General features: G+C 46.2%; 1 protein-coding gene across 3 annotated transcripts in view; it reads right to left on the reverse strand.

The window, feature by feature from the left end:
• Positions 1-525: 525 nt before the first annotated feature.
• The window catches only part of NEXMIF (neurite extension and migration factor), a 168,192-nt gene continuing 151,543 nt past the window's right edge, over positions 526-17,174 (reverse strand). For all 3 annotated transcript variants that reach the window (XM_030497612.1, XM_030497614.1, XM_030497613.1), the window contains exons 3-4: positions 16,680-16,804; positions 526-12,185 (exon numbers count right to left, since the gene is read on the reverse strand). In XM_030497612.1, coding sequence (XP_030353472.1) covers positions 7,873-12,185; positions 16,680-16,755 — 4,389 coding nt within the window. In that variant the 5' untranslated portion in view covers positions 16,756-16,804 and the 3' untranslated portion in view covers positions 526-7,872. The remainder of the gene's footprint in view (positions 12,186-16,679; positions 16,805-17,174) is intronic.

The raw sequence follows: 17,174 nt of genomic DNA on the forward strand, positions 1-17,174 counted from the left end.
TGTAGAGCATTTTCCCCAAGAAAATGAAGAGGAGGACAGCGGCACTCATAACAGGGGCATTCCAGTGCACCCACCTGCTCCTGCCCAGGAAAAGGCCAGTCTGAGGGGTGCTTCCAGCACTGGGAATGGGATGGGACCCCCTCTCTCCAAGCACAGCAGGCTGGGAAGAGCCTCAGGCCTTGGCATGCTGTGCTGTCCCATCTCTGTGCCCTCGGAAGACAAACCCGTAATTCCTCCTGTGTTAATTTGCTGATGTTCCCATTCCTCAATTAAAAATAGCCCCACTTCTTTACAGCAGAAGTGAGCCGAGTGCTTTTTCCCACCTCTTCCCATCCACAGCCATGCCTCCATCTCTAATCTGCTTCATGGTAAGGATCATCAGCCCAATGGAGCCATCGGGCTGGGATCAGGAGCGTGTGCAGAGGGGACCGGTCCTCATCTCTGATAGTGATTTGTTCAAAAGAAACAATTCCTAATAGTCAATAAACGGCAGTTTTAATTTCTTCTTCATACATGATCTTAAAATGAGATTTTAAAGGTTTTTATTTATTCCATAAACAATATAACAAAACTCAGCAAGTTAACAAGATGACGTTTCCACCATACAGAGTCAGTCACAAATATTTAAAACCTTTGCAACAAGAACAACAAAACCCAAAATCTTACAAGAATAATTTACAAGAGGATCTATAAAACAGCAAAGCGCTCACAAATTGTCCAGGTTCCTTTACACGATATCACTACACTCGTTCACAACAGCTCTTTTTTTGTGTGTGTTTTTATTACAAAATTCCCAACAAAAGTTGTCATTTTTTTGTCTTTGTATTTTGGTTTTTAAAACCAGAAACTTTTAAGTATACATCCTTTTATTAACACCCGGAGGTGCAAAAAAAGGGAAACCTCACACATACAAACACTTCACAGCACTTTCCTAAGAAAAATATACACTTACAAAATATTTTACAAATTGGCACACTTAAAAATATACAAGATTTTGTAGGCGTCTTAGAGTGATCCTTAAGAATTATACTTCAATTGACTCTACAGAATATTTATAAAGCTTATTCTAAAAGAAAAAAGGCAAATCATTTCCAAACATGTTAAAATTGCAGTGTAAAATGTGGAACAGAAATGGATATGTTACATTCATAAAAAGGGCCATTTTATAGTTCTTAAATGCTCAAGGGGGGGATAAAAGTTTTCTTTAGCACCATAAAACAGGAGCAACTTCCTAACGAGGTGCCTCTAGTTCTATGGGAGGGAACTCAAGGAGCAGTAAAGTACATTCACATCTCTGGAGGCAGCAGTCGAAACGCCCCGGAACGGAGCAGCTCCTTGGATTTCTACCCTGCTTCCCACTGGGAGTAAGAGACAAAAGGAGTTTAACTGGTACCTTTCTTTTATGTGTGTGTGTGTGTGTGTGGTTTAGTCTATGTTTGAGTCTTCCCTTTGTGCTTTTGCAATGGACGTTTGTCTGTCTAGTGAAGGGTAGTGGCGAATATCAATTTGACTTCTGGTTTCCTTTTGCACCAAGTGTTCAAAGGCTCAGTAAACGTGTCTGGCAACCCAAGCATCCTGCGAGATGGAGGGCGTCCTCCTACTTTAAATCCCAATTCCCTTAGATGGCTGTTACTCCACTGTCATTAGTGTCACTTGTTTACCTGAGAAACAGATTTGAAAGCCTTGCTTCTACCACAGACATTGATTATTTTATATATATTTAATTCCTTTTTTTTTTTTGCATTATTTCACATGCTGAAGAGATAAAGAGGCACATTCTCAAATAGATGTCAGCGGCTTGAACCATGCAACTTCCACTGGACCCCCTGGGAGCTGCACAGGCAAAGTCCAACACACCGAGTTGAGAAAGTAAGACCGAGGGCCTGATCCTGCACTGACTGAAGTCCACACACCTGATCCTCTGCTCACTTACACTGACCTCAAGGGTGTTTTTGCTCATGATTTAACAGCAAAGGCCACTGCCATCCAGGAAAGCACTCGGGAAGCAGGAGCCTATGGGACCCACACGAGTGCTTTGCTGGATCAGGACCTTAAGGAAAGAAGAATGTGGTCCAGCAGGTAAAGGATGAAAATGCTTAAAATGTCTTTATTTTGGTTCGTGGCTCATTGGAGCCATAGTGCCAAGAAAAACTAACAGCAATGGGTTCACAAAGCGACCACGGCCGGGCTGAAAACAGCCTTGGCTCTTTCTCCGAACACAGACCTGGCCTCGGCAGGACAGTGCAGCACCAGCAAGGGACAGCCCCTCGTGCTCTGCTCACCTCCTCCTCCTCCTCCCAGAACAACACCTAAATCTGGTCCACGGTCATTATTCTCAAGCTGTTGTTCAAGAAATCCCCCCTTTTTATGCTTATAAAAAGAAAAGCAAGATGTAAACCTGGTAAAGAGTTTTTGTCTTTTATAAAAACCTATTACTTGAATCCCCATCATTGATTATTTTTCTATTTACAAAACCTCTATATGCAAGTACCTCCAGCACACCATGGTCACTGGGGGTGGGCTGGCTACTGCTAGGTCGCTGTAGGGTTTCTTTCTGCAGTCACTGCAGGGAGACGGATGTTCCCATTCCACAGGACTCTTTCAGGAGGTGGAGCAAGAGCCACAAGGAAGTGCTCCACGTTGTTCTCCTCTCGGATGGATTTTATGACCTTTCTTTGCAAGTGGCTGGTTTCTCCTTCCTAATTTCACTGCCAATTGTACGTTGCCCAAGCCGCAGTGTGCCAGCACAGCGCGGCTTAGGAGAGAAGCATCACCGACACTGGTCCTGTCATACAGCGCCCAGTGGGACACCTCTTAGAATAGGAATGAGACAAGATAAAGTAGAAAAGACATTTTAATGGATGCTGCAGAATATAAGTCTTTTGCCTGGCTTGGATTAGTTGCCCCAAACCCGCAGGAGCCCAAGAAGATGCAAGAGGAGGCTGGAAGTGCAATGGGACTGGGCAGGAGAATGAGCTGAGACAGGAGCCAATATGGGGAGCCCTGGAGTGTGTGGATGGTGGGCAGGGATGGATGGAAGCCATGTCCCGGTCCTCCCACAGCTGGGAACAGTGCCATAAAAAACCAAAACCTCATGAATACTGACAAGAAGGGCAAGTGGAAAAAGAGAGGTGGAATGGCAAGGAGTTAGGCAAAGGTGGGAATTCATGAAAACCTTGAGGTAGTGATAGGCAGGTGGAGATGAATTTTAGGAAAGCAAACTTGCAGCTCTTCAAGGAGTTGGTCAATAGGACTCCCATGGGAACTGCCTGCAGGGACAAGGGAGCAGAGCAGAGCTGGCAGATCTTTAAGGGCGCTTTCCATAGAGCACAAGAGCTCTTGATCCCCAGGTTTAAGAAATCAGGAAAGGAAGGCAAGAGGCCGGCATGGCTGGGTCGAGACCTGCTGGTCAGAGTAAAGGGCAAGAAGGAAATGCACAGGCAGTGGAAGCAGGGACAGATATCCTGGGAAGAGTATAGGAGCGTTGCCTGGTTGTGTAGGGATGGGTCAGGAAGGCCAAGGAGTGGCTGGAGCTGGACTTGGCAAGGGATGCAAAGAATAATAAGAAGGGCTTCACCAAAGGCAAGTCCTGCCTTACCAACCCAGTGGCCTCCTATGATGAGTGACTACATGAGTGAAGGGAAGAGCTACGGATGTTAACTATGTAATGATTCTGTGACTTCTATAAGGCTTTTGACATGATCCCCTAAAGCATCCTTCTTTCTAAATGGGAGAGATGGATTTGATGGTTGGACTGTTCAATAGATGAGGATGGATGGTGTCACATCCAGAGGGTAGTGGTCAATGGCTCAATGCCTGGATGGAGATCAGTAACAAGTGATGTCCCTCAGGGGTCCATACTGGGACCAGCACTCTTTAGTATCTTCATCAGTAACACAGTGGCATCAAACGCACTCTCAGCAAATGACACCAAGTTGAGTAGTGCAGTTGACATGCCTGAGCAATAGGATGCCATCCAGAGAGACCTGGACACACTTGAGAGGTGGGACCATGCAAACCTCATGAGGTTCAACAAGGCCAAGTGCAGGGTCCTGCACTTGGTTTGGAGAAACCCACAGTATCAATACAGGCTGGGGATGAAGGGATTGAGAGCAGCCCTGTGGAGAAGGACTTCAGGAAGAAATCTTTTACGATGAGGGTGGTGAAAACTGGCACAGGTTGCCCAGAGAGATGATAGATGCCTCATAATTGGAAACATTCAAGGCCAGGTTGCACAGGGCTCTAAGCAATCTGATCTAGTTGAAGATGTCCCTGCTCATGGCAGGAAGGTTAGACTAGATGACATTTAAAGGTTCCTTCCAACACAAACCATTGTATGATTCTATCAAGATCAAGAGGAAGGAAGACAAATGGCCCAAATTTCGGGGTCAATCAACAGAGATCACTTTTTCAGCTGCAGAGAAGGGCCAGTGCCACACCACAAGGAAACCAGCTCTTGAACATCTTCCCAGTCAAAGATTTTTTGGGAGGACAAGGGATGACCACCAAAGACAGCAGCAAAATCAGAAGGACTGAAGGAGAGAGCAACAAGGCAGCTGGTATTTGCAATTAACAGCGTCCTGAAACACCTAGCTGGGTATTCATGGATTTTGAACACATAATAAAACAGCCAATACATTTTATGCCTTATCTTCATGCCCTATTGCACATCTCTCACATGCAATAAATATTGCTACCTGGTTCAGTACAGGGTATCTTATTACAATGAGTCCCATATTCATAATATTAAGCATAACAAGCACAGTGCAGGCCAGTTGAAATGTGCTTGCAAATAATGGTTCTGGGTCAAAAAGAAGAGCCAAATCCCAGCCCTGGACCTGACCTGTCTCCATAAGAGCTGCAGCCTGAATGTGTGAAAGAAGGGAGCTGGCAGGTCCTAATGCAGGAGCATGCAGGAGGAATGCTGGAAAAATGGGATACACCAACACCATGGCAGTGGCTGGAGCTTGTAATACCTGATGACCATACAAATAGAAAAGATAGATACTGGGGTAGCAGGGGAGAGCATGGTGGCTGCAGCGGAGCCTAACACCCAAGGATGGAGCTCTAGCACAACTCCTAAATAAACCCTGAGCACCCTCTGGATCAACCTCCAGGAGCCAGAGCTGGGATAGGATGCTGCACCCTGCAGGGTACCCAGGGACCGCTCTCATCTGGGCATCACCAACATTGCATTTTTCATGGCATAAATGAACTTAGAGAATGGTTTTCAGAATTGTTATTTTTCATACTTCTTTCCTTCATCTGTTAAACAAAATGCAATGTAATTACCGCGCTGTTCTCTGTGGGATTGCAGAGCTGAGCCTAAGCTGTACCTGGAGATCTGCAAATGCTGAAAACATTTTGATTCTAAATCAACACTCTACAGCTCCACTTCAACTCCAAGTGTTCACTCTGCTGTTTTGCTAAATTAACTTACAACTATTCTGCTGTTTTGCCTTGCACCTGGGCTGAAAAAAACCTATTTTAAGGAAACCCAAGTCTAGTCCTATGCTCACAACCAGGTCAAGAACATGACCTGTCCAACTGCTATTAAGGCTCCTCTTCCTCATCATTTTCTATTGCATAAACATGTCCAAGCCTCATGTCCCTCTGCTCCCAACAGCTCCCAGTTAGCAGGGCTCTTGCATATCAAGGTTTCATAAGAAATCAGCAGCAAAATGCACAGGCTCTCAGTTGCACAAGGAAAAGAGATATTTGTTGGGTTTGTTATTGTGGTGGAGGGCGAGGGTGTGGTGAGTAGGGTTACAAATAAGGCCTTTTGAGAATACATTTAGCATTCAATCCTTAATGCTGTCTTGATAAAGTCCAGTCATGTATGATCCGGCCCTGATTGGTGAGATCACAAATAGCTCCGTTTGTTTTTATGATCCTATGAACTGAATCAAAGAAAAGGGTCCAAGTTGCATTTAAAACTAATGACTTTGCTGTTGAAAGTTCAAACTATATTGGCATTGCAAGGTTAGACATGTAGGAAACACCAAAGCTATGACAAGGAGAGCGCTTTGGACAGGCTCTGCATCGAAAATGTTCAAGAAACTACTCAAAGGAAAAGTAAATAGCAATAAAGATATGAAACGTATTAGTTCTGTTTTTATAACTCTTTTAGAATTCATCCCAGGTTCTTATAAAATATATAAAACTGAGATACAAAGAATTAGCAATGTAACTTTGCATTTCAAATGATCTTCAGCTACAGGTTTTGCTTTAAGAAAACAGACACTTGAAAAGCAGCTGTTCTGTAGTCTCTAGATGCAGACACTTGAGTTCCTGGCAAACTTACCGTGTCAGTGGGTTTCTGAACTCCTCCACCATTTCAACCCTCTCCTGTAAGGAAACTCAACACTTCACCATGAAGTTGTTCTGCTCATGGTTTCAAAGAGAGGACGTTACCATTTCCCAGCATCGGTTTCAAAGTTCCTTTTTCCTTCCCCCTCCCCCCCCCCGTTTTTTTTTTCCTTTTTTTTTTTCTTTTTTTTCCTTTTTTTCTTTTTTTTTTTTCCCTTTATGAGCTTTAAACCACAGGGTGAATCCATGAAATGAGGTAAGTAAATTTGGCACACTTTTAGTCATGTCCATAAAACTTTTGGTAAGTTGTAGAAGTGAACAATATCGTTTTCCTCGTGAGTTACAGGTGCTTTCAAAGGGGGGTGGTTAGTACTTAACAACTGGAATGTTTCTAGTAAAACCAAAAGGCATAGCTGCAGAAAACACTCACAACCCAATGTTGATAGAGAAGTAAAAATATATACAATACAGTCACTTGTTCATAGTTTGGCACAATTGTTTTGTTGTTGTGGGTAATAGTGCATAAACTACTGTACAACAGTATGACTTTTAAAACAGTCTTTCACAGAGAATACCAGATTAGGTTTTGCTTTCAAAGAATAAAATTCCCACAATTTCAAACTCTTCATTTCAGCACTTACATTTCAACGTACCACAAGGCAGATTTCGAAAAGGAACCGATGGGAAACCAAAAAGTAAACCCAACCCAAAAAAGAAACCAAAAGGAAACAAACATCAACCGTCTTTCTAGAAAAGGGAGTCTCTTCTTCAAATACAGGAAAACCCAAAAGTGTTGTTTCTGCTTTAAGAAGAATGGAGTCTGATTCCCTGCAGGAAAAAAATCAAACATTTGATGCCATCTTAAGTTAGCTTGTCTGGAGTCACCACCACGACGGAGCGAACGCGCTAAAGGCGGGCGGGTGGAGAAGATGCAGCTTTAGATGATGCAGGTTAGGAGATAAAACAGCAGAGGGGGCCAGAAAGCACTCAAAAATTGCCACGTGAAGCTCAATTAGGAGCGAGTTCTCATTTGCAAAGGAAAAGAGCCTTTTAAGTTTTGAGATCTTGGCTTTTGGATGCATAACCTCTTTTTTTTTTTTTTTTTTTTTGTGTGGTTTGTTTTTAACTTTTTTTCCTTACAAAATGTTCCAAAAAAAAAAAAAAAAAAAAAAGTCTTCCCAAAATCATTAAAAACAGCGTGAAATCGTGGTTTGTTTCATTTTCCCCCCAATAAATAAGGAATTAAAATCGAAGAAGCCAAACAGCAGGAAAGAGTAGCCTTGTTAGTTTTGTTTTTACCCCCAGCCAAGCCAGAAAATTGGTCATTCTTTAGGTAGCTTGCAAGTAAGAAGTATTTTCATGCATTTCAAAAGGAAAAACCAAACCAAACCAACCAAAAATAACCCCAAACCAACCCCGAAACCAAAACGATAAAAAAGGGGAATGTCTTTTTTTTGTGTTTGTTTTTTCATGCAACTTTTGCTTTCAAGGAAGGAAAAACTGAGGAACAGCCTAGCAGGTGGGAAGGAGGTTAAGGGGCATTCCAGCCAGTTTGGTGCAGCATTACCTCAGTTTCTCAAAAGCAGCTGTCACGGGTGGGTCCTTGTGGGGCTGTTCGCGGTCCGTTCGCTTGATTTTACAGTTCTCATCCCGCAGCGATTTCGAACTGGATTTGTGACGATAGAGTTTTTTATGTGTAGGTCCGTTATTGCCTAAAGTGCTCAGGTTACTATAGTTTTTATCAAAAAAGGGAGTGGGAATGTCCGTGGTGAACCCGGTTGAGCAGTTGGGACGACCGGGATCGCAGGTTGCGGCTTTGCCGTTTTTGCTTGAGCCCTTGTTGTTTGACTTGTGGTTCTTGGCTGCTGGTGGCGAGCCACCATTCGCCTTCTTCTTTGACTCTTGGGATGTCCCTGCCAAAATCTTAAGAGTTTTCAGTTTCAGGCTGTTGGATTCCGGTGACCGGAATATGTCTGGAACGCTGTTGTGGCTAACAGGCCCCCACAAGGGCTCAATGGAGGCCATCATAAACCTCTGGACATCCGCCATTCCCGACGCAATGTTGGACAGGATGTTGGAAGGTTCCTCAAATTCCCGCTGATCGTCGTCCAGGAGGCTGGTGGCATTGCCCAAGCTGGTTTCCGACCAGCCCGTGCTCCCCTCTTTTCCCAGTGCCCACTCTCCGGACAGCCCGTTGTGCTTGCCCAGTTTCACCCCGGCTGGGCTGCAGTGCTGAGAGCTCTCGGCAAGGCCCTTGGTGGCGGTGGCCACGTTGCTCAGCTGATTGACCACCCTGCTGCCAACAGCCGGAGCCTTCTCACCATTGACTCCGACTGCATTTTTCCCTTTCCTGGTGGATTTGGGCGCTTGCCTGGAGTTTTTCCCTGGCGGCTTATCGGTTCCTTTGTTGGTTTTGGGTGATTTTTTCCGGGTGGCTTTCGGGGAAGAGCTTTGGTTTGTACCCACATTCTTGCTGGATGAACTTTTCCTCTTCGATTTTGACACTTTGCTATTGGTGCTAATTTGACCAGATGGCTCATTAAATGTTGACAAGCATGGACTCTTTTCGAGAAGGCTGACAGAATCTTCATCATTGAACATATGGAACTGGAACTGGTGATTATTTAAAGCAAACCCATTATCTGCCTGATCCTCGCTCTGCAGGACCCCACAGTTCCACTTGACCTTCTCGGAGCTGTTGAGGGCAGCCTGGGGGCTCTCTTGAAAGCCCTTCAGGGTGCCCAGAGGCTTGGCGTCGGAGCCAGCTATCTGCGGGGACAGGTTGGGGGTGTCCGGAGGGGACATCTCCGAAAGCGACGACTGGCGGAACCTATCAGGCGTGAAGTTGGAAATGTCTAAAAGGTCCGTGGACTCCTTCAACGGGCTGATTTCATCTATGCTTTGCTGGATCACTAGCTTGGGACTGCAGTGGGCCAAGAAATCATCATTAATATCATCCTCGCCGTCCTTTTCGCAAGACTTTAAACTTAAAGAACTATAATTGCTAGAACTAACTGACAATGAACCCACTGAATCAAAACTAATGAGCCTGCCATCATCTGTACTTAGTGTACCTCGCTGGAAATGAAAGCGCCCCTCTCCATTATTAAAATGACATGACTGATAGGAATCATCAGACTGCACTTGTTGGTTATCCGGCATGTAATTTTTTTGGTAAAGCAATTTGCCGTTGTTCAGAGTGACTTGAGTGTATCCAGAGGCAGGGAGGCCGTCGGCACCCGTGGCACTGCCGCCGCTGCCAAACTCGCTCGGCAGGCCGCCCGCCTCCTGCATGTCTCCGGGGAAGTCCTGGTGGTTGCTGCCAGCAGCTTTGCTGGCTGGCCACATGCTACCGAAGCTGCTCTGCTCTATCTCCAAGTGGCCAGGAGACTGCTGCAGCTCCGACTCGGAGGGTGGGGAGAGCACACAGCTCTGTGCCGGCTGCAGAGCCGGGAAGGGCTTTTCTGCTGGGACGATGCTGGGGAGTGGATGCTGCTGCTGCTGCTGCTCGGAGGGATGCTGGGTGAAGTATGAGATACCGGTGTTGCTCGACAAATCAGAAGCATCTAACAACGTCTGCAGATACCCTCCGGGGATCAGGGGTACATTGGTGGTGATATTAGCAGATGGCAGAGGCTTATCTGAAGAGGAGGTGGATGGTAGGAAAGGAGAATTTTTAGCAACCTTATCCTCGTGGCACTCCGGGAGATGGGAGCTGTCTGAAGCAGAGGGTATGTTTTCGTCCTTCAGACGCGCTGCAGAGTCCTGGTTTTCCAGCGCCGGGGAACCCTCCGCCGTGCTGGTAGCAGCTTTGATCTTCTTGCACTTCAGCCTGGCTTCACTTTTGAATTTGATTCTGCGGAGCACTTTCCTCTCTGTCCCCTTGTGCTCCCGTTCCTGGGGTTTGCATTTCACGGCAGCGATGCCCGGGATGTCATGCACGTGCAATCCATTGGCACAGCTGGGGGTAGCGATGGCCAACGTCGGCAGCCCTTTCAGGCCTGCGTCCTCTTTACTGCTGCAAGGCTGCTTGTGATCAGAGGAGCAAGAGCCCAGCTTGTTCACTGACTGCTCGATGGCTTTAATTCTTTGAATCCGGTGCCTGTTTGCTAGCTTGCATTTTCGCTTCCGTGGGTGAGGGAGGAATGAAGCATCTGAGCCGTTAAGATAGAAATTCTGCTTGTGGTAGAGAGACGATCTGAGCAAATCCAGCCGGCTCTGCTGCCTCTCTTGCCAGAAGCCCTTCAGTGGGGCCAGCTTCTTGTATTTGCTGAGCAGCTCCTCGTTTAGGGTAACAGTTGTCTCGTTGGCATCCACTTTGCTGAGCTTCACCAGCATATGCTTCTCCCCTTTAAACCTGTTAATGATGATGTACTTGATGATAACGGGGGGCTCCTTGCGAGAGACTTTTCGCCGTTTCTTGGGGCACCACTCGTCATCATCCTCTTCCTTGGGCCCATCCGGGAGCCACTCTTTCTTGTCCAGGATCTTCTCATTCTCGATGGAGTCCACATCGTACAGGTAGTCGTCGCTGTATCGCACTTTCCTCTTCGCCCGCAACCCATAGTTCTGCTGAATGAAAGAGCCGGAGTGGTCCCGGGACAGGTACCGGCTGCAGTCCTTGATATCCCTCAGCACATCGTAGGAGGACTCTGTGCAAGTGCTGTCATCACTGAACTCCCCGGAGTCTTCCGTGGAATTCACCGAGTCCAAGAAGTGGCTCCTCTTGGAGCCCACGTACTGCACCATCTCCGTGCTGTTGCAAGATTTATTTAAGGCAGCTTTCTCCTCCTCCTCGCCATCCTCTTCCTCACCATCCTCCTCCTCCTCCCCCCAGATGATGCCTTCTTCAGATTTGAATTGAGAAGGGTCAGTGGCACCGCTGGGCCCCCTTTTCAGGGTGCTCCTGCTGTCCCTTTTGGTGCAGTTCCCAAACACGCTGGGGAAGAAGTTGAACTGGGCGTCCTCTTGTAGGGTGGTGGTCTTCTCCCGCACGTTGTCCTGGAAAGATTCATATCTAATCTTTAGGGAGCAGACATCGCTTCCCAAGGTGGAATCGTCATCATCGAACATGTAATTATCCACATCTTCCTCAGAAAACAGATTTACAGAAAGCTCATTTTTGGAGCAGAGGTCAAGCAGCTCAATTTTACTTTCACTAATGAAAGATTCAAAATAGCCCCATTCCTGGTTGGGATTTGTTAGTAAAGGTTCCTCACCATTGCATTTGTCTAATAGTAATCCCTCGTAATAATTTTTCTGAGTGGGGTCCTCTGAATCACTGTCAGATTTTTCTGCATCTCTTTTGTCCGCTGCCCTTGATTTATGCATAGGGAAGCTTAAAAGCTGGTCTGAAAGCAGTTGATCCCCATATCTCATGGTTTCTCCTGTGCTCATGCAGTGAATCCCTATATCAGAGACTGAACAGGTGTCATAATCCCTATTTATATCCCCCACTTTCAAGCTTATTCCCGGCTCTGCATCAATGCCGTCCTTTGATTCAATAAAGCAGCCCAGACAGGTCCGGCTCGGCTGCATCAAGCAGTCGCCCGTCAACGCTGACATGCCTCCAGGCTCCATCATGGTGAAAGGAGCCTTCTCGCAGTCGCCCGGCAGCGACCAGGAGCTCATGCCCTTCGTCACGCAGGACGTGAGGGAGATGGCGTGGGCAGAGGAGTCATCCGAGGCGTGCTCGGGTACATCCGTGAGCCGCAGCGGCGACGGGGGGCTCAGCAAGCAGGGCTTCTTGGACGTCAGGGGAGGCAGCGCCCGGTGGCACACGTGGTTTTCCTTCTGAGCTGTCGTCAAGGCTGAGAACGTGACCGCGGCGTCGGCAGTGGTGCAAGGCCTCTCATCACCGTCCAGGGCATGCGGTTCTGGAAGGGTAAGGACAAGGGAGGGAGGAAAGAAAGAAAAAGAGAGAGGGTTTAACAACCTCTGAGTTCTGCTTGGGCTCACCACCCCGCTCCCCTTCTCCCTAGGGTTTGCCGGTGATCAAAGGGAGCATGATTGGGTCAGAGGAGATGATCCTGCCCCTCTACTCTGCTCTTGTGAGACCCCACTTGCAGCACTGTGTGCAGTTCTGGTGTCTCCAATGTAAGAAGGACATGGAGCTGTTGGACCAAGTCCAGATGAGGATGATAAGGCAGCTGGAGTACCTCCCATACAAAGACAGACTGAGAAAATTGGGGCTGTTCAGCCTGGAGAAGAGAAGCTGCTTGGAGGCCTTATAGCAGCCTTCCAGTATCTGAAGGGGGCCTACAAGGATGCCAGAGAGGGACCTTATTCGGGGTCTGTAGCGATAGGACAAGGGGTGATGGGTTCAAGCTTATACAGGGGAGATTTAGGTCAGATATAAGGAAGAAATTCTTCCCTGTGAGGGTGCTGAGGCGCTGGCACAGGGTGCCCAGAGAAGCTGTGGCTGCCCCATCCCTGGCAGTGTTCAAGGCCAGGTTGGACACAGGGGCTTGGAGCAACCTGCTCTAGTGGAAGGTGTCCCTGCCCGTGACAGGGGATTGGAACTGGATGAACTTTAAGGTCCCTTCCGACACAAACCAGTCTGTAATTCTATGACTTTTCCCAATCGCTCCTTTGGGAAGCACACATGCCCTTCCCACAAGATCCCTTCTGGATGTAATTAATATGGTGATGTGCAAGGAAGGGAAAGGTAAACGCTTCCCCCCCTGCAGCCAGCTGGAAGAGGTACAAGAGTATGTTTAACAAACCAAACCCATCCGTTCTTTCCTCCTCATATACATACCGTTACCTGGATACTGCCTTTCCAATCTGACAAGGTTATTAAAAAACAAAACAAGCCTAATAAAAATGTTCCCATTAACATGGAAAAAAATTAAGGGAAAAATAAGATTCTTAAAGAAACAAAGCATCCCCCCTGTGGCGTCTGCAGATGAAATGTACCTGAGCTGTGCTCCTGCTCGAGAGGCAGAAAGTTATGGCTATTTTTAAGAACCTTTAAAAGTCTTTTTGTCACTGTCCACACCAAAGGTAAGTAGAAAGTAACACAGAGTTTAAAGCAATTATTGTTAGAATTATTGTGGGTTTTGCTATCCTTCCCTTGCTATCCTTTGCTATCCTAAAAATGTCTTTTTAACAATGTAAGGATGGGGTTTTTTCAACCTAAGGATTTTGTATTTTTACCTCATCGTTCTCTTTTATGGCAGAATAAAGTCATGAATATACTTTTATCTGACTTCTGGTTCAATGGATGAGACGACCCTTGAAATTTAAATATGGTGTCTTTTCATCCAAAAACATGCTCTGATATGTCTGTATTAAATATATATATATATACCAATGTGTGCATTCATACCAGTCAGAAACCTCTGCTGACTCGGAGCTGAGCCCAGTGCTTCTGTAGTGGTTCACATCTTACCTTTATGGTGGCTCCACTTAAGGCTGAGGGGGGCGAAAGCAGAAGCAACACAGGCTTTTCAAGGAGAGACAAGCCCTTTAAAATGCAGTTGGAGCACCAGGCTGTCACAAGGAATGGGGTACCTAAAGGGATTTGGCACCAAATGGTTGCTTTTATTCAAAACGGATAGAAAAGCAAGCCTCTTCCTGCATCCCTGGCAGTGTTCAAGGCCAGGCTGGACAGGGCTTGGAGCAACCTGGTCTAGTGGAAGGTGTCCCTGCCCATGACAGGGGATTGGAACTGGATGAGCTTTAAGGTCCCTTCCAACCCAAACCAGTCTGTGATCCTACACCAACTGACCCCAGCAGGGAAGGGAAGGCTCACATAGGCACACATAACACCTGCATGATGAAATACCCACTCTGCTACTGTGCTGGTCAGGGCTCCAACCTGCAAGTGGGTAACATGAAAAGGAGCAGGATGTGATGGAGAGCTGCCTTCCTGTGCCAAGCATAAAACTTAGAGGAGGTCAAAATCTCCCTAATCTCATCCCAAGCCCTCCCAGCAGTTTTGTGCTGCAGGGGCCTTAGGGCCAGAGTCATTGGTTAAGTCTTAAGCCAGTAGAAGCAAGCTGCAGTCGGAGCCATGGAGCACTCTGAGGACTTCAAACAACTTTCCAAACACTGTACAAATCAAAACAGAAGAGCAGTGCAGTGCCTAAAAACGTCTTCAACAGGAGTGGCTTGGAAAAGACCAGACTGACTTGCTTGAAATCTGTGCTGCTTCCCTTAAAAAAAGGGGTTAAAAAATTAAATAAAGAGCTGATTTTTCAGTCCCTCCCACCAGTTTTTAGATCAGAAATGCAGAGGTGGTATCTTTTTCCTTAAGCACCAAAACAAATTAACCAGTGCAGTTCCACTTCAGAAGTAAAATAAAATAAAAATCAGCTTGGAGCTGACAGGAAGCATGGAAAATTTGAGGATAAAAGAAGAATGTCTGTGAATGCCGCAAGACTCAAAAAAGGGGGAGGTAGAAAGCTGAAATTCAATCTCTAATGCTGCATTCAATGTGCAGAGATGCTATTATATAAAATAAACTGTCTCTGGGTGTTTCTTTAGGTTTATACTTGTGTAAGTGAGCTTAACTCGTGTGAAATACAAATGCCAAAACTTGATCTTCTAGGGCTTGTATCATGCTAAGATCGGGTGCATGTTCAATTGATGCTCTAAAGTAAACAATACTCCAAAGGGCTACAACCACCTTTCCCAGTTTGACTCAACAGCCATCCAAAAGCACATGGGCAGCCTTAGTGGAAAAATATTGAGCTGTCCGCTGTCAGCCAGCTCTGAAAGGAGACCAGCCTTATGGTTAGGATGAGAGGAGGCAAAAAGCATCAGCCCCATCGCCAGGGCCATCAGTGGGGAGGTGATGGCATCAGAGCTACTTGCTGGCTCACTGCTTTTGATTCAGTGGCAACTCCTACATAACCACGTTTAAACTAGAAGTTTAAACCAAAAGAGAGGAGATTGAGATGAGCTCTGAGGCAGAAGCTCTTCCCTGTGAGGGTGCTGAGGCGCTGGCACAGGGTGCCCAGAGAAGCTGTGGCTGCCCCATCCCTGGCAGTGTTCAAGGCCAGGTTGGACACAGGGGCTTGGAGCAACCTGCTCTAGTGGAAGGTGCCCCTGCCCGTGGCAGGGGGTTGGAGCTGGAGGAGCTTTAAGATCCCTTCCAACCCAAACCAGCCTGGGATTCTATGTTTAATGAAAACAGTTTTTAAGCCCTCTTTAACTGAATTCCATGGATGCAGTATCAGGTTCTAGAAATCACTCGTCTTTACTGAGCAGGTAAACTACTGCCTATTAGACAAGGGGACCACAGCTAGAAAATCTCCTTGCAGTCCAGCAGCTGTCATCAGCTGTGGCTTCACCATGTGCAGTCGTGAGGGAGATGGGCTGACAAAGGCAGTTACCTCCAAAATTACGTCTCAGGGGCACGTGCAAGTGTACATTTCACCTGGCACCAGCACATGCTGTGGGGTCCTCACAGGCACCTTCATGTCTGGAGTTGCTCCAGGTTTTTGGTAACGAACAACAGCAGCATTTGCCTCTAAGCACCTTGTTTTGAGGTGACAGAAGGATTTGAACATACAAGATGTCAGAGGACCAAGTCCTTGATATCTAATAGGGTCAAACCTTTATATATAAATAAATCTATCTCTTTCTCAAGGTTTATAGGCAAATACAAAATGTAAAAAGCCATCAAATTAAAAACACGGTGAAGAATGGAAATGTCAAGCTCTGCCCCAATACTGGACTGCCACTGCATTTACTGTGGCTAGTGACTTAAGGTCCAAATGACTTGAGAAACTGCTCAGAGGCATATTTATTCCAATCAGGCTTTCAGGCAGCAGAGCACTGTTACTCCTAATTAATTATTGCTTTTGAAAGCAAGTATGGAATCAATTAAATAGATACAGCAACGTTAGGTATTTTGGGCAGGCTGCTGGAAGATCACAAGTGCAGCCTTCCCTTTCCATGGGTGCTTAATCTGGGTTTGTTTCTTCCACCCAATCTCTAATTTTAAACCAGTTTGTAGGGACTAAGTATCCTTCAGCCAAATTTTGCTGAGATTAGCTAGTGGGTTCAGAAGTAATTGCGATGAGAGGGAAAGAAATCCCAACAGGCGGAGAGGCTGCAGAATCTTGTGCGACTTTTTTTCCCTAAGAAACCAAACTAAAATCTGTAATTCAAACTGCATGTGCACATGAATATTTCCCACCATGCATATGTATGGGCAAAAGCAGTACTTTTTAAGACCTAAAAAGGTGTAGATTCATAGCTGCAGTGACATCTGTGCAGAAAATATCCATCTACCCAACTGTTCCACGTGGCAGAGATACCTGCCCACTGCTAAAATGAAATACATGGAAGGAATTAGGAAAATAAGTTGGCTTGCAAGTTGTCGCTGCTCCCTCATGTACTGTAATTAAGTTCCTTACCATTTTCTTTCACCCCATTAATCAGGATAGTTTCTTGGTCTTCTGAGACACAATCCTGCTCTTGTTGGTCATCCATCAATTTAACCTCTTTCTGTTCACTCCATGCCCCGCTGCATCTGGCCAACCTGCACATTGCCACAAACATAATGACAGTCAGGACAATTCCCAGAATCAGTTCAAGGAAGCATGAATCAAAAATAACAACAATAAACTCCCACACACCCTCCCATGCTGCCCTTGCCCTGCTTAAGAGGACAAATACTATTTATTTAGGCTGTCGTATTTTCACTTTTCCACTCTAAAAGCCAAGTCCGATGTATTTTGGCGAGGTTAAAATGTTATACATCACCATTTCCTTCCCCAAAGTTCTTCTTTAGAAGGTGGAGTGGTGCTCTGCACCTCTGCAGCGCCCTTTGCATCGCCCCAAACTGCTTTGCAAAGGCAGGTAAGCGTTGTTATCTCCAGATGGGTGAGCAGAGACATAAACATAAAGAG

The sequence above is a fragment of the Strigops habroptila genome, chromosome 9 (assembly GCF_004027225.2).
Source record: "Strigops habroptila isolate Jane chromosome 9, bStrHab1.2.pri, whole genome shotgun sequence".
NCBI classification, from domain to species: Eukaryota; Metazoa; Chordata; class Aves; order Psittaciformes; family Psittacidae; genus Strigops; species Strigops habroptila.